At 40.1% G+C, this 18,150-nt stretch overlaps 1 protein-coding gene across 4 annotated transcripts; it reads right to left on the bottom strand.

Annotated features, from left to right (window-relative positions):
* Positions 1-383: 383 nt before the first annotated feature.
* Positions 384-17,995, bottom strand: marchf6 (membrane-associated ring finger (C3HC4) 6). Of its 4 annotated transcripts, none has more exons than XM_079451779.1 (27): positions 17,848-17,995; positions 17,680-17,721; positions 16,829-16,928; positions 15,877-15,950; positions 14,807-14,950; positions 14,638-14,710; positions 14,273-14,441; positions 13,525-13,717; positions 13,351-13,412; positions 13,238-13,270; positions 13,060-13,111; positions 12,912-12,970; positions 12,738-12,818; positions 12,555-12,623; positions 10,907-10,981; positions 10,606-10,740; positions 10,390-10,509; positions 10,184-10,284; positions 7,929-8,066; positions 7,638-7,839; positions 7,469-7,538; positions 7,149-7,330; positions 6,723-6,857; positions 3,957-4,046; positions 3,710-3,842; positions 2,375-2,510; positions 384-2,261 (listed from the first exon to the last, which is right to left on the bottom strand). In XM_079451779.1, the coding sequence occupies exons 2-27, from the start codon at positions 17,696-17,698 to the stop codon at positions 2,174-2,176; spliced, it is 2,733 nt and encodes a 910-aa protein (XP_079307905.1). In that variant the 5' UTR covers positions 17,699-17,721; positions 17,848-17,995; the 3' UTR covers positions 384-2,173. The 4 variants fall into 4 exon arrangements, with proteins under 4 accessions (XP_079307905.1, XP_079307904.1, XP_079307903.1 ...); XM_079451777.1 differs by having other exon boundaries at positions 385-2,261; positions 12,555-12,630; positions 12,712-12,818; positions 17,848-17,892; XM_079451778.1 differs by having other exon boundaries at positions 17,680-17,851.
* Positions 17,996-18,150: the final 155 nt, after the last annotated feature.

Raw genomic sequence — 18,150 nt, 5'->3', positions numbered from 1 at the left:
GAGACAATTTTTACATTTTTTGTTTAGATGAATTTTTTCCAATAATTCAAAAAATCTGTATTTTATTTGATTTCAATAAAAACAGACGTTTTCCAAGATTCAGTTTTAGTAAACTAAAATCAGCATGCTTGCCAGACAGTGTTAAGTAACTGATGATAAGTTGAAGAAAATTACATAGAGCCCCTTTTACAAAACGTATTTTGATACATCAAGGGTGGAACCCGGACTATTCTAGAAATAACCTTTATCGAAATTCTTTATGATGACGAAAATAAATTGACTTTGGCACAAACATATGACCTTGATACTGACCTTGTTAAAATTGTAAAATAATCCACATTGCACACATGACCACAGATTTGATAAAAGAAACAAACGCACTGTTGTACCACACTTTGTGATTTAATATCTGTAATAAAAATTCTTCAACAAACAAACAAAAAATTGTCTGCCAATATGAGGATGTAATTGTTACAGCGAGAGCCTCCCAGGAGGTTTTAAAACATTCAGAATACTGAATACTTCTCACACATACATGCTATGAAAAGAAAAGGCTGAGTAAACCAGACATGGTGTTTAGAGCTGGCCTTCTACCTCTACCTGGATTCAAGCTGAACTTAAAACTTCAGAGGAAAAAAATCTAACCAATGGCAATGATGAAACATTATGAGAACGGTGTCACTAGTTGCACATATAAAAATAGAACATTTACTTTTCCGAGGAGCTCAAACTTTTCTGAGGAGCTTAAACTATCAAGAAGCATACAGTATCCAGTTTCAGTGTTATAAGATACTATAAGGTCACTTACAGAATCTCAGCGATGTTTAACACTATCTCTAAAGCTGTCCCAGACAAATTCAACAGATCGCTTTGGAAATCGTAAACTTGTCACCGATGCAGCGGATCTGAAATTGAGCAAACGTACTCCGCTACAAAACATATAATCAAAGTTACATTATTTACAAGAATGCTGAGGATCTCCTCCTTACCTATACACACAGAACAGACTGCAGCAAATCCCAAATCACGTTTTAGTCGATCAGTTTGATAAATTATAATGGCGTTACATACGATTAATAATTACAAATTTTGGTCTAAAGGGTCTACAAACTATTGCTGCTCTTAAAACGCATAAAAAAAGTGATAACCTGTGTGCGTGCTGCAGTTACGTCTTTGAGAATATGTTGCTAGCCATGCTGAGCACGAGACAGACAAACAAGTTCATAACCTGAATAGCGAACACATATGCTAGCTCACATCTGCTGCGCAAGCACTCGAAATGGTCTTCTAAGCTACCAGAAGGGACTCGACTTTTGAATAAAGCACTAGCAGGAAGAGGTAGACTTCGAAGCTCATTGTGAGCCATAAAAACTACCTTGAAACAAAACATCAGCGGCTAGCTACTGACTCTGTGTTCATGACTTCCATGTTCTTGAGATGGGTCGGCAATCGTCCGGAGAGCTTCCTGCAAAAACTGTCAGCGAAATTAAATTCGAACTTTTCCACATGAGAGGAAATAGATGGGCGTGTCCTTTTAAGTAATAACCAATACCCTTCCTAAAACTAGGCATGGTCAAGCATTAAAAAATAAAAGGTAAGACATTACTGATAGCATTAAATCAAGCGAGATCCCCTCATTCAAAAACGTCATTATCATATTCCATTGAAATAAACTGAAACCAATAAATACAATTTGACTAATATCACGACAGCCTAGCTCCATTATGACCCAGGCTTGTTTAAGAGACATTTCGGCTCTGTGGTCTGACTGGCCTCTCCACAAAGGTGATGAAAGGAACCATGTGGGTTGAGTCTTACCACAAACAAAACTCAACAAAGAAGGTAACAACTAGATTTAATAAATTAATACACATATTTAGTCTTTTTTGTTTAAAGAGCAAGACATTCTTATTTAATCCAAGCTTGCTTGCTTTAGGGGTTTCACTCTTACCCTCCAATTTATATACATGGCTCTTTCGCCCCATTTTGCTGGCAGGGTCAGAGAGGCCAAAGGTCAGTTTTGTAGAGTCTTAGTGGACGTGACGCGTATGGACGCACACATCACAGGAAAAGCAGAGACAGCAGGACAGGAAGGCCCATTCAGTCATTCACGCGGCACATGCTTGCTCATTCTCACACAAAAAACAGCGAGTCCGATTCATTCCCCAGCTCTTTACTCCTGCACCGAACTGCTTTGTGTGGTAGTGATGGGCTTGCCAGCTTTGCGTTCGTAGTTTACAAGTCTCTGTCCAACAAGGTACCTGCATGGGTGAGAAAAGATGATGTTTACATGATCAAAACAAATAGATAAGGACAGACACAGCGATAAAAAATGAATTGATACTATTGGTTATAAGTGGTAAGCAATACTCACTTGTCGTTCTTGATGTGCTCATAAAGGCGCTTGAATTGTCGGATTTGGAACGAGAGGATTCCCATCAGCACCACCACCATCAGAAGAAAGGGATAGATTCTCCTCTGAACCAGATTCTGCATCTCCATAGTGACCCCTACGAAGAAAACAAGAAGAAACGAGTTTCAGTGTCTAATACAACCGAAACATCAAACCAATGTTTGACCGGCTTTTACACAATTGCACAGAAGTGAGAATGCATAGATGTTTTTAGTCTGCTGAATAAAAAGGCATGTTTAAAAGTACAAGACTGATTAAATAATAGGAAGTTGAAAAGTAAGCCCCGTTCTGACAGTCAGCGAACCCCCCTGTACTCTTATTGGTAGTCGCTCATCATTTGCATAAAGTTGACCAATTCGCAACTCTCGTCGCTGGACATGCCCACTTCCTGTTACCAAGAGTCACTGTCGCCGGCTCGCCATTGAAATTAATGCTAGTCGCTGGCAGTCTAAAAGGGGCATTAAAAGTTTTATGTGAACTAAATCCACAAACACAACTGTATGCTGTAAAGACAATCCTTAACCTTTGGGCAAAGTTAAATAAGTCACATGTCTCTCAACATCCAAAAAAACTCAGTTGAACCAACTTACAGGGCAACTTAATACACGTAAATAATTTTATTACACTATACTTCGAGACCAAACACTGGTCAAGTAACTATTCAAACTAAATTTACTATAGAAGCAACAGCGTGTCAATCATATGACATCAAATATAATAATTAAAAACTTTAAATACAATATACGATTCATAATAGCAACAACGACAACAGTTTGCAGATTTTCGTTGTTTTTTATTCTAATGATATAGAAAAAAAAATGTATTCTAATAAAAACACATACTTCAAAAAAGTAAAATTCTTCGGACAAACCACTGTATTAAAACCCAGCTAACAAAACTATACTTTCTTATACTAATCTTTTTCATCATACACAAAATAGCACGTTTACCCTCGTTACTAAAATATATTATTATTACCTTTGTTGGGAAACATCTTTAAGTTGAAATTTGTGTATTTTATTGTATACCGTTTCACTGTCGTGATTTGAGATTCATCTGCATGAAATATATTCACATATAAAAACAAAACAAGTAGCAAAAGTGTTGTTGGTTCTTCACATATCAGTAAGATATCAGTGGGCGGTTCTCGGCCAAAACTACTTGCAAAAGGGACCAAATGATGCCAATAACCCCCGCCCCCCCTCAATCTGTCCATCTGTGAATGCATTTGAAATGATATTTGGAAAAAACTAAAATAAAATCAGAAGGCACCAACTAGGTATTGTAACTACATACCAAGAAGAGGGACGATGCCTACAGAGATCACATAAGGGATGCAGAGAGAAAGCAGCAGCACGGCGATGACCGGGGCAGCCAGCTTCCTGATGATGAAATGAAGGTCAATGTTCCTGATGCCATTGGCATACACCTGGAGAGGAGCGAGAAATCATTCCGTCAGGAAGTTAGTCTGTCTGGTCAACCATCTAGAGCGCGAACAACACCATTGAGGTTAATATTGAAAATGATCAGAGCAGCCACTAACCTGCTCGATAACGGTCTTCAGCCACCACTGGGGACCCATGAGGGTGATGGCAGCAATGATTTTGGCATGCAGCACTCCTAAGGCCCAGTCCTTAATCACACAATGGAGAGAAATAGAGTCGACGCGTGTATTTGTTTTTAAAGGGTGATCAAAATCGTTTGATTGACAGGACACCGTTTCTGCAGAAGTAAATCCCCTGAAACTAGACAGACACTAAAGCCCTTTTTTATTCATTTATTTTTGTCTGTGTTATGTTTGCAACCCCTGTGTAAATGGATTTCCTTATTGAGGACAATAAACGATTTATGTACACAAAGCACAATAAAGGGACAGTTCACCCCAACAGGGTATATGCAGGAATCACAGAGATTAATTTACTACCTTTTACTACCTATTTTACAACCTCCAAAATATTTTTTACTACCAACACGACATCAAGCAGCAGCCCTTTTTTGGAGGGGAGGGGGGTATGCAAAGCACCACTTACTACTTACTATAAGGGTGTGTTCACACCAGGGGTCTCCAACCTTTTTGTAAGCAAGGGCTACCAAAATATCCAAAATCCTCTAGAGCAGGGCTATTCAAATACATTTGCAGGGGGGCCAAAATAGGAAATTCCAAAATTTGTGAGGGCCGGACGGACAAATTGATATCAGCTAAAGGTACATTAAATATACTATAAAGTAAGGTACATAATATATGAAATAAAATTAGGTACATTGTTCTTTTGGTTTCCTTTATTATTTCAAACAATAGGCCTACAACAAAGTGCAAAACTGCAAATACTGAGACATATGTTTACTGTTTTAAGTAGATTAGTAGATTTTTTTTTTACTTTTTTATTTTTAGACATTTTTAATGTTTTTTTATCTTGTCGCAGGCCAGAATTAATTTCAAATGGACCAAATTTGCCCCCGGTATTTGAATAGGCCTGCTGTAAAGGGCTACTTGTTGATAACATACTTTCAAACTTCAAACATGTGATGCCTTATTTTTATGCTCACAGAACCAAATTCAGTTCTCTTTCAGATATTTTTGCACTTGAATATATTAAAGCTTATGACACTTGCTAATAATAAACTTTCAGGACGATGTAGCACTTGGCTTATCGGTATAGTCACAGATTTGTCAACTGTCTTGAGCATTATTGGTGAGCACTGTGTTTAGCGGGGACTTAACAGAGTTAATGCGGGCTACCAGGTGCTCATGGGCACCACGTTGGAGACCACTGGTTCACACAAAGCGCAAGTGATTTACATGTTAAGTCAATGCAAAGACGCTATGACTTACTTGCGGTGCGATTCGCGCGAATAAGGCGGCGAAAATTGAGCATTCGTGTGAGTTGAAATATCTAAACTTTTTAGTTCAGCGTTAACCAATCAGGAGCTTGCTCTAGTAGGGCCGTGAGCGAGCGGCAGAAGCCCCTCCCAATGACGCAAATTCGCGTCTGTAATGAAGCGAATTTCTTGCGCCAATGATGCGAGTAAACTCTAAATGTTCAAGTATGCCTCCTTAAAATGTGGAGCAATGCCGAATCGAAGTATGTACGCCATTTTATCCTTGCCACACGCAAAACTTTTGGCTATATCAGAGTCAGTGAACATGTTTTGAAAACAATTCCCCAATGCCCTGATTCGAATTATATGAATGATGGTTCAGGCACCAGAGAACCTCAGCCCTAAGGTAAGGTCTGCCTTCTGGCTATCGCTGTTGTGGTGGTGCTGGTGGCACTGGTTTGCTGCTGAGGTGGTGCGACGACAGCTGACCTCGAGTTGGCATGATTTTCCGCGACATGTGTAGTGCTGCTAGCATCGCAAAACAATGAAATAGGGAGCTGCTCCCCCTTCACGTGAAGCCGCTGCTGCTGAATGTTCGATACACTGTATGGCTTTATAGCTGTTATGCCGTTCCAGGTAACATTTATAGTTTTTTTGAAGACAGTGCAAAATGCTTCCCGGTCATTCCCCCTGACTTTAAATGACGGGTAGTTAACCCAAGTTTGCAAAAAAAAGGAACATTTCCCCATTTCACACTGTAAATTTGGTAGAAAATAGAAGCAAGTGTCTAATATCAAATGAGGCAAAAAGGCAGAAAATGTTGTTGGCGTCGCTGATAGCCTATCAACCACGGAACTCTACAGTTTACTTCTACGTCATTGCTATCAACTCCGACTCACTCAGGGTACTGTTAGCACCGTATATATTTTTAAACTAGGCTAGATGAAGATAAAACATGGAGACACAAACTCAAGCAAAAAAATTGAAACTTGATATATTGATATATTAGGGTGGTGATGAAAAATTTACTACCAAGTCAAATTGCGTTTGTTACCTTTTACTACCTTTAAAGGGCCATAATTGTGGTAGATTCTTTTTACTACCTTTTACTACCGCGCGGACACCCTGCCAAATAATTGTGTTCACCCTTTGCCGTCCAAAACCTGTATATGACTCTTTATTCTGTGGAACACAAAAGAAGATATTTTAAGAAATGGTTGTGTTGATAGAATGAAAGTCAACGGGTGACTATGTTGTTAGGTTACCAAGATTCTTCAAAATATCTTCCTACAGGTTTGGAATGACAAGCGGGCGAATAAACGATGACATACTTTTCCTTTTTCCGTGAACTCTCTCTTTAACACGCATTTCATATCCTGAGATCAGCTCAATGTTCTGAGCGAGATTACATTTAAACATCACATTCTAATGAACATTTTGTTCTTAAAAACCTGGCTTCAAAATAGGAAGAAAGCTTATCGTGTTTTACCTGCCAGGGGTAGAAGAGCGGTGTCTGATCCAGAGGAACTCTAAGAGGAGCGACAATCACCAGCTCAAACAGAAGTCCCAGCAGCAGAGGAATAACTCCAGCCAACAGCACGGCCACGATCAGTGTCTTCAGGATCTGATCGAAACGGAGGTCACGTGTGTTATGACAATACTTTCATCAAACATTATGACAGGGTTTATTAAAGCAAATTCAGTTTAAAAGGATCATCTGCATCATTTACTGATAAATGGGAGCTAAAGCTCTTTCGAGGACTTATGTGTGTGTGTGTGTGTGTGTGTGTGTGTGTGTACTGAACACACCGGTATCTGTTATTAATTACAAAAATAGTGAAATTAAAAAGGTGTCCAAAACAACAACAATCTATTTTTTTCTCAAAAATGCTGTTACTTTGTATTTTTAATTTACCATGAGGGTCCACTCTTGAACCTTGAGTAGAATGACCCTACGACCCTGAGGCATCCAGGCCAGCAGCACAGTGATGGCTCTGATGGACAGCCAGCACACATACAGCCCACACGCCGCTGTGTACAGCTCATGGATCTTAGCACTGCCCGTCCAGAACGACATCAGCCAGCGGCCGGTAAACACTGAAAAACACAGGCAGACAAATCAGCCGAAACTAGACATTACATCTATCCATCACACATCAATATGGTTCAAAACTAATACATAGGGCACAATTAGTCTTAAAGATCGGAAAACTTTAAAAACTTTTGCTATCTAACCTGGTAATGTAAGACACACCAAGCTGGCCAAAAGCAGCGTCACGCACATGAACAAGATCAGCAACACGATCTGCAGGTTGGAGAAACAGTAAACGCACATTAAACGCTTCAAATCGAAATCAAATAAATCATGACAATATTGGCAATAAGGATGGAAGAACATGAGTACCCTCAGAGGAAATTTCATTGGACGGTGATAGGGTTGAAAGCCCACCGGGCCGCCCTGCTGCAGTATGGCCTGGTGGGCAGCATGCAGCCCTTCTCCCACCACAGGAATGGCGTTGTTACGGGCCTGCTGGTTGTTGTTGGCCTGCTGGTTGGCATTGTTTTCGTTTTCTTCCTGGTCTCCCAGCAAATAAGAATGCAAGTCCCTAAACGTGATACAAAGTTGAGTTTTAGGGAGGAATTTTGGGACGCAAGAAAAACTCGAAGAAATAGTGTAAGTGTGTGCGAGACTCACAGCAGATAGCCGGCGGTTACCGTCCAGGCTCGCACCAGACCTTTGAGCCACTGGCGCGTGTGACCCTGCTCCAAAAGCGCAGGAAGAACAACCTGAAGCAGCAGCAGCTCCAGAGATAACTCGCTCACTGGAGCATCACTGAAAACCACACAGACAAACATACAGTTCATTTTAATATATAAAAAATATTGGAATTGATGTTCTTGGATCTGTCAAGTTTCCTCTCATAAAACTCAAAAACTCTTCGGTCATCTTATAAGAACCCCAATAACTGAATATCTAACAAGCTATTTTCTAACATTTCTATATTCTATATTTGCTTGAAACAATTGAAAATTTGTCTGACAAAAGCTGTTATCTCTATGTACCAATAAACAGACAGAACTGTTTGCTGTCCTACATTCTTCGTAATGTATTCTTTTGTGTTCAACAGAACCAAAACATTTAAAAAGTAAATGTTCCTACTATGGGAGTCAATGGGGGACAAGATCTGTTTGGTTCCAAGCACACTTATGTATGTTCAATTTTAAACCTTGTAAAATCTCTCTCTTTCCTCAGAAGAGAATGTCAGTGCCCCAACAAACATATAGCCGGTGAAAGTTCTCTCACAGTACCGGATGTAAAGAGGAATGCAGGGTTCCACAGGGTAATATACCAGGCAAACACAGAGAGAAACTAGGCTTTTTTTAAAGCAAATGGACTTCAGTGGCATTAATTGCAGCAGACACTACATTAACTTCTCTATCTCTCTGCAGGATCAGACTGCAGTATTGCTCTATGGTGAATGATGACATCAGGTGCAACACACCTGGCAAATGATGCAACGGGTCTGGCACACACACTATGTAACAAAGTTAAGGAGCGGTAGGGTTGCAACTAACTATTATTTTGAAAATCGATTAAATGGATAAGAAGTTTAATTAGATCTTTTCCTTATAATAACCAAATCAGAGATGGGAAAAGTATACACAACTGAACTCATTTGGCTTCTCCTAAAATGTCGCGGATTTCTTCCTTATTAACACACCAAGTTGATTCAGGTGTGTCATATTAGAAGTAGCCAACAATTCATTTACATTTATGCATTTGGCAGACGCTTTTATCCAAAGCGACGAAAATGTTTTATACATTTGTTTCGGGCTATGTGCAATATCCTGGGCGTTGGCGTTGCTAGCACCATGCTCTATCCACTGAGAGACAGGAAAGCATTATAGAGTGTTCACACCCAACGCGGTAAATCGCGCTATTCGCATGTAGTTGGACGTTTGAACATTTTGAGTTTACTCGCATCATTCGCGCGTGTAATTCGCTTCATTACAGACACGAATTTGCGTCATTGGAGGGGCTTCTGCCGCTCGCTCACGGCCCTTCTAGAGCAAGCTCCTGATTGGTCAACGCGCAAAGTAAAGATTTATCAACACGCGCGAATCGCGCCATGCGCGCAAGTAGGTCATCGAGTCTTTGCATTGACTTAACATGTAAATCACTCATGCTTAACGCTTCATTCGCGTTTGGTGTCAAAACACTATTAGTCTCTCCCATACTCAGGAGGGAGGTCGCGGTTGGCCAAAGACATTTTTGTGGCATGAAAAGTGAGATATTTGTCATTCAAATGGAGTGAAGTACAACAAAAAGTATCTAGAAAAAAATGATGTGCAAGTATAGTAGAGATACTCAAAAAGTGCACTTAAGTACAGTACTCATGTATGCAATTCGTTACTTCCCACCTCTGACCTAAATAAACAAATCCGTTTATTCCGTTATGTACTTTGCAAAGTGCCAACACCACAAACTGGGTTTTACAAATATAATTTTATCATTTAAAACACCTCTCCCCTTTAAACTTTAAAACTGCGCAGCTTGAAGAGATGCATGCGGAATACGTCTGACTTAAAAACTGCGCACCTCGCACTGCACGGAGACACATTTAAAAGGGAAGAAGACGCGCTTGATGTATAACTGTGCAGCTCGCAGGTGACGTCACAGAACCACTGCAAATTAATGATAGAGGAAGTAATTCGTTATTGCAAACAATCCAAGCAACGCTTCACATTAACAGCGCTTTCTTGTAGCCACGTTAAAAGAACATCATTACTACTGCCCGCTATCTGCATGTTGCCAAATGTGTACCGAAAAAAAGCAAATCTGCATACCGACACTCATCTTGAAGCTCTAAAATGGTTTACGCACAGACAATCAAAAGCAACATTAAGCTTTAAGACTTGGATAAAGAGGTGGAAACGCAGTTTATTTACCTGTAAAGCATCACATTGTAGGGAAGAAATGATGGGAAAAAGTGTTTGATTATTCGAATAGGAAGCCATAACATGAGAAGAACGATTGAGCCGAACACGACCTAGAAAACAAAAGAAAGCAGAGCTTTTCAATTCAGTTAACAATGGAAACTTTGTCAAGGTATTCAATGAGCAAGCATACATGAAAGAGGTAAACATGTCCTCACCACTGAAAGTATGAATCGTCTCAGGTGTCTGTATATGGGGAGGTGAATCATTTCCTGCACTGGGTTGAAATCCGGATCGTTCAGGTTTCTGAGAAACCACAAGACTCCGGGCCTTAGAACCTGAGACATACAAAGACGACATTGACATCTCTCAAACTTGTAAACAGCTCCCGAAAGAGACTCTGTACGGTTAGATTGATGTAAAGAAACGCCCACCTCTCGGAGCAGAAGAATGAAGGAAGCGAAGTAGAAGACGTAGACCATCCCCACCAGCCAGTGAAGGAACATGGTGGTCCCCGGGGCCGATTCAAAACTCAGCTCTCTGTCTTTTAATGAGGCATCAAACATTTCCTACAAAAAAAAACATATGACTCAGCTGAAGGCGTGAAACTTATGTTAACTTATGTACAGGGTGATGAATATTACGGTTATCTTTAAAATGCACTCTTCGTTGGCATTTTTCACACAATACTGAATAAAACTTTGCACTGGTTTGATAAAATTAACTAATATTTACCAGAGAGCAGATATCAAGCCACCAGCCGCAGATGAGCGGGAACACACCGATCTCCACAACGACTAGAAGAGACACCTGACATAAAGACAATAGGCATTTTTAACATAAGACTCAAAGCGCCTAATGCTCAACCTTGCTCAATACCAACTGTTGATTTCATGGATTAAGGCGAAAATGATTATTGTAACAGAATTTTATCATATTCCTTTCACAGACACTTTATTTAAAGAGTCAAAAACAATAACGTTTTAAGGGGAGAGGTTTTGCACCCCTTTATTATTGCCAGTTTGCGTATTTTAAAAACTATTTTATTCTATGAAATAATGATGCTTGCCTTGGCAAATAATCAACCATCTACATAACTTTTCAGTGCATGTTTTTATTTATCTTATAACACTTTTTAACTATGTCATGAAATATCTGATATTCTGATTGTCAAATATGTCAATGTGGTTTGTGGTTTAAACTTTTGTATAAGTGGTTAAGCTATAAGCGGGCGTCACCATGTTTGTTTCTGCCGCGGTCTGAGATCTGTTGGATATACATCACGTGAATTCATCCACTTCTCTCAAAATACACAAACGTTAGTGCCTGCTGAACAGGTAAAACAATAGAAAGGATCTTAACAATTGCTTACATTGCAGATACTGTGTATCTAATGTGAATAAAACACATCCGTCCAATTATATTTGAGGAGATTGTTATTGCCGCTTCCATAGACATCAGTGTGTATTTTACAAACTCTAGATGTATTTTGTGCTTTTAGGTACGTGTACACAGTATGTCTGAAGCCTAAAAGAATGTGGTTGAAAGCACTGCATAGTTGTGATATGTGGCAAGATGGAGTCTGCCTCTGTGCCAGCCAAAGCGCTGAATGTTCCAATCACACCGGTGTGATCATACGCCGCAGGTACCAGCCTAGAATGATCACACGGCTGTGATTGTACGCATCAAAGGTTTAAATTGATGAAAAGTGAACTAAAGACATTAATGTATCTGTAAACCGGAAGTTACGATTTTTTTTACTTCTGTATTTCAACACATTTCCGAGTGAAATTGAAGTTCGAATGAGAATAATAGTGGGCGTGGCCTTTGTCTTTCTCTGCGATTTGATGTATAAAAACAGCCATCGCATTTTGAAATGGAACTGGGAGCAGACTAACAGTTGAAGGGGAGGAGTTAACGAATGCTCCGCCCAAGCCGTCAAACACACGTCATTTAAGATGGATAGTCATCACAGGAAGGAAGTTCATTTTCAGATTTTCAGCACACGTTTTTTTAAGAGAATGACCAACATTGATAAACTATTTACAATAAACGCAGCAATATTTCATGAAAAAATATGCATCGTAATTCTTAATTTGCGACGGACTGGAACCCTGCAGTTGACGGAAATGCGTCGTTGACTCGCTTTAATCTTTAATGTACTTAAAGATAAATGTATTACATCTGTAATCTCGGTTAATGTATCATATTATCACATTAGTGCAATTTAAAAAAGCCACATTACAGTAAATCTCAAAGTACTTATGTACAATTCCAGTATCTTGAGTCAGGCGGCAATCTTAAGACACACCTTTTGATCATTCTAATGACTCAACAGGTTTAGCAAACCTGCCACATAACTTAAAATGTTGAAATAACTGACCTTCACCACAATGTAGCAAACTCCTAATAAGCGACGGGATCTCTGAAATCTCACCAGTGCTGCTAAGCCCTGAGAACTGAGTTAAGAAAAGTCACATCAGAAGATAACTTCAAAAGATCTAATCTTGTGTAAAAGTGATTGTGATTTCACTCAAAACCTGCGTAGTTGAGTCTGAAAGGATACATGGCACACGATGAGTGTGATGGCTAACAGAACGTATCCAACTATAGTGGTGATGAGTCCCTCAAAGTGTGAGGCACGAACCTGATAATAGTTCAGAAAGCATTGTGGTCAGCATTGGTAAAAATTCACATACAAGGGATATGATCATTTCATTATTCCAAATTGGGAACTTACATATTCTTCGAAACCAAGACCAACCACTGAGAAGTGGCCAATGTGGTAGGGACAGAAAGCTAAAAAGAGATTTCGTGCATGTGTAATTTGAAAACAAAAATACTTTTGTATTATGTTCTGTAATGTACAAGACCAAAACTGCTCATACCAAACACCAGGATGAAGAGTGTGTTGAGTGAGACCACCCAGAAGACATGCTCCTGATAAATAAAAAAAATTGAGTGATATAAACAAGCCACCAGCGTGCGATCTTGAGGTTATTTAGTAAATATTTATTGTCAGATCACATTTGTCTGTTGGCACACTCAGGTCAATAAATAACTTACCAGGAACACCAGGGACCCGTCAAGCCCAAGCATCTAGAAAAGCAGAAAGAAATGCGTTTAATATTTGTCTCAAAGCTCTTTGTATGATCTCTGACACAAGCAAAGAGTCTTACCCGTTCCCATGTGAGCTCTTCGGCTGCACGATCCCACTCCAGGGCATTCCAGTTCATATCATCTGCACAGAACACATACACCTGTCTATAACTAAAGCTCTACGGTCTACCGCTTCAGATGAAATTACTTTCACATGGTTTTTATTCTTCCACACCGGGAATGCCATTTCATACCCTGTGCTCCATTGTTGCCGTCTGCCACATCTTCGGCTCCTCCATCTTCCTCATCTTCATTTTCCAGCTCCATCTCCTCAGCCGGATCAGGGGGAATGTCAGGAGCCTCGGCCGCTGGGGCGTTCTCCACTGGGGGTTCGGCCGGAGCGGCCATGGGCTGGTTACCAGCACCGCCATTCCCCGGACCAGGTGCCTATTGGAGGATAAGACAAGAACAATGAAAAGGACATCCGCAATGAGTATAGTCAGCTAAAGTCTGTCTAAAGAAGAAGTGAATAGAAGGCAGTCACAGAGAGCAGTCTCCAAAGAATTTGAGAATACTGGCAGAGATGAGGGAAGGCTTGAAATGTTATAACCAAACAGTTTTTGTCCACCATTGACTACCATGGTAGGAGAAATTGCTTTATACATTTCTTTGTTCTTTTGGACACAAAAGAAGATATTTTAAAGCAATCAGTTCTGGGGAATCGTTGACTAACATTGTCTTACTAAGGTAGTCAATGGTGGCCAAGAACTGTTTGGTTACAAGCATTCTTCCAAACATCTTTCAATGTGTTCAACAGAACAAAGAAATGTATACAGATTTGGGACAACTTGACGCGGAGTAAATGATGACAGAATTTTCATTTTCAGTTCATTTTTGGGTGAACTGTTCCATTAAGTATAGGAAATATGAAGCTTACCCTCTGAGGGGTCCATTAGCATCTGATAAAAACTGTGTAAATGGGTGCAAACGTTTATATTATACCTCATTGGGCGGTCCTGCGGCATTGGCAGGCTGCTGCTGGTTCTGCTCCAACCATAAAGGGGCTCCACCATGAACAATCTGCTCCCGCAGCCACACCAGACTGATGAAGGCGCAGAGGGTGCAGGTCACCACAAAGCAGCCCTGCAGGCAGTCTGCCAGCAGGTTCTCTCTGCAGGGGCACGAACATTCAGCGCTGAACATCACATCTGAAATATCCTACTATTACAATTCACCACCCCAGTCTCATTCCAAATAACCGAAATATAGGATAAATCATTATCCTCAGATTGCACAATGAGCCTATCTGCAAACTAAATTAATATTTTAGTGGGGAAAACTTGAGAGCTTTCCTGTCTGGTACGTACGTGGAGAGCATGTCTAATGGCAGGGTCAGGAGGGAGCTCACTGAACCGGTGAACAGGCATTTATAGATGCGACCTGTTGGAAACAGAACGTTATACGAGTAACAAAGCGCACAGCAGAAAATGGGAACGAAGACGGTGTACCACACTATGACCTTTGGGCATTACTTACATGCTGTTAAAGGTACAACTCCCAGCCAAGCGAAGGCAACAAGCGTGTAATGAAACCAATACCGGATGGCTGTGCCTATACTGGTGACCAGCCCTGCAAAAATGTCCTGCACTGGGAGCCGTGAAGGCATGTCTGGAGAGTAAACTGGGAGGGAAAGAGATGAAGACTTCAGATTCAGATGCTTTAAACAATGGAGGGTACATTTTTGGGTATTTTCCATATTAGTAACTGACGGCTTAGCAGTGGAAGAACTAAAGAATCGTAACAAAAGTTAAACGGATGTATCAAAATTGTATGGACACAAAAAAGACATTTTTCTAAATATCTTCGTTTGTGTTCCAGAGTAACATACAGGTTTTGAACGACATAAGGGTGAAAATCTATTTCAGAATTGCTATTTTTGGGTGAACTATGCCATTAAAACGCTCAATATACTAAAGAGGCATATTGAGACAATTGAGTTTCATGAATTGTTTTTTAATATACTGTATATCCTGCTTTGTCAAGTCTTTCATATGAAGCATTTATTTACACAACCCTTCAATTACCGAGAAAAACACACGGCAGAAGAGCCTCAAGCATTTTATTATAAACCTGAGCTTGAAACATCAGCTATTGTTCACAGATGGCAACATTTCAAAGTAAACAAAATAATGTAAACCGGGATGCAGTGTCTATGAGTCTGAATCACTAGAGCGTATTATTAAGTTCCCAAAGACTTTCCACACATTGGAGCTTTACAACCAGTCTTTGTTTACCTTTTTACAAACCTTTTGAAGAGTGTAGCAGAAGCCACGCTTCCACACTTTTTAAAGCACCCCGAATGTACACTACAGCAAAGTCACGGGACAATGCCTCACTTTGGGTTTGTTAAAATCTCATTCACCCTAGCAAAGGGAAGCTATATCAGACAACACGAGACCTCTGCACTTACATCACATGGCATCCCATGACCCGCTATATCTCTAAAGCACACAATCGCTGCTATTAAACAGCCCATTTGGGCAGCTGTAATGGTATAGAGTGGTTTCATGGCCATAGTTCACCTAAAGAATGAGTGGGTTACTTACTTGGCGTAAAAGCAAATCTGTGCTTGCATAATTCACAGTACTCTTTTCTGCTGTGTTTAAGCCACTGCACCAAGCTGTGAAAACACAACGGGAAGATGGGGTTAGGAGGAGGGCATGATGGTGAGCGATTGTGTGGTAAAGCTCAGAAAATCCTGCTTCAATTGTCATTTCCACAAAGAAAACGCTGGAATGTGTTGGTTAACTCCACTTTGTGCACATGGGCCCCAATCATCTGCAGAGGCCAAAGTTACAGACAGTATAACGCATTTAAACACATACAGTCCATCCAATGAATGGATGTTACTGGCTCTTTCCGCTCAGTTTGAACACAAAGTCCAACAAAAATAAAAGTCTTGAACGGTAAGGATAACATACATTATTGTTAAAGGCTGACATTCAATGTTCTAAAAAGCATATGCCAATGAATCATGTGGCCTATTTAGGGTACCAAAAAATAAAACGTTTCTAATTCAGTACATTGCTGCGATGCCCTTGCAATTACTATAGCATTATATAAATACACACAATAGACAGCAAGCTCTTTGTCAGATTATATTCGTGTTTGTTAGGGCTTTGAAACCCTTCTTACATTGCAACCGGTTAACCATTTTACACCGCCCCATTTGTCCCATTACAGATTTTGCCGTGAGCATAAAACATAGAATTATTGAAGGACATCATGCTCTGCAAAGTCAAATTGCATCCTCCATTTTTATAGCAAGGCACACTAATCGAACAATAGCTTAAAGCACAAGTCATTTGTCATAAACGGACAAAATGGTAAACCCGAGAGAAAAAGTGTCGTATAGTCTTCCATTTCAAAATCAAACTATTTAGTTTAGATTTTGTTTGACATTCCTTTACATAAACAACCAAAGATTCAGATGCGCAAATCACAAGTCAGTTTTATTCATGCACAGGCAATTCATAACTGAATGAGGAAAGCTCTTACCATTCCTGGTGGATAAACTTAATACTTCCAGTACAGACACATGGATGGTAGAGCGGTTTGTCTTGAGTTCCCTCTGAACGACACACTCTACATATATCAGCTGCAAGACAAGGTGGCCGAAATAAACATGTTTAAAGCACACATACCATCTCTGGCAGGAGTCGATTACAAAATGCATCCAATACTGCAATGAAGCACTACATACGAGTCTGCAAGAATCTACAACAAGACAGCAGATTTACGTAATGGAAATAAGCTTTATTGGTGGTAAGGATTAATGACTTTCAATGTACATTGGTGAAAAACAAAACTTGGCACATGCATGCAAAACTGTAGTATCCTGATCGCAGTAGCAATGTAAATCCCAAATCAGATATCACTTAGGAACAACGTCACAAACCATGAAAACTCGCATACAGGAATTGACAGCAATATATCAAGTACCATTACGTCATTGACAGGTGGGTTTACTTTACACCTGGTCGCATTGTTTCTTAAGGGCTTGCAACACATGACAGCTTTACACGTCACGGTCGTCGATCACAGAATACCAATCTTGACTCGACATCCTGTACCGCATACACTAGTTTACTCGTTTTAGTCTTTATTTAGACTCGATGACAGATAACAGTTATATCAAACCTCAGGCTGGCAGTGCTTTAGCTTATTAGCTGGCGAGGCCACGGATCATTGGTCCAATACAGTTGCCTACGAGTACTGGTGCTAAATCGTCATGTACAGATGACGTACCATATTCCTGTTTTACCATTAGCATGCAGACAATGTCTTATGCTAAAAAAGTAACATTACAAACAGACATTTGCGAATGTGCCGCTGTGTCTGCAGCTTACCTTCTTCGGCAGTGTCCATCTTGTACGGTGACGCACTGTCCTCTTTACAGTCAACACATTACACACACCGCGGAACAAAACACACGATCAGCTAACATACAACTACACCAATATACAACATGACGAAAACCAAACCAACTATGAATGCCACATAAATTTGGACCGGACCTTCGTGCTCAAAGATTAAGCTACTTGTTGGTAGACTACCACGGCTGCACTAAACATGTTTGTCGTAAAGGTTTGTGGCCTCTGCTGCTGCCGAAGCGAAGGTGCAGCAGCTAGAGATTTACGACAGTTTGCAACACTTTCTAACACTTTCCGCTGGTGGCTGCGCTTTCTTTTTCTTTCGTGCTCTTTTTTTATTAACTGCATAAAATGAAAAAACTAAATTTGCACACAGTCTTAATTCAAAATATACACACATTTGCATCTTAGGTTGAGCATAACACAAATGCTTGTTATTATGTTAAT

Source organism: Barbatula barbatula, assembly GCF_947034865.1.
Source record: "Barbatula barbatula genome assembly, chromosome: 3".
NCBI lineage: Eukaryota > Metazoa > Chordata > Actinopteri > Cypriniformes > Nemacheilidae > Barbatula > Barbatula barbatula.
Note: the sequence above shows the minus strand (reverse complement) of the source record. Positions and strands in the feature narration are given on the sequence as shown.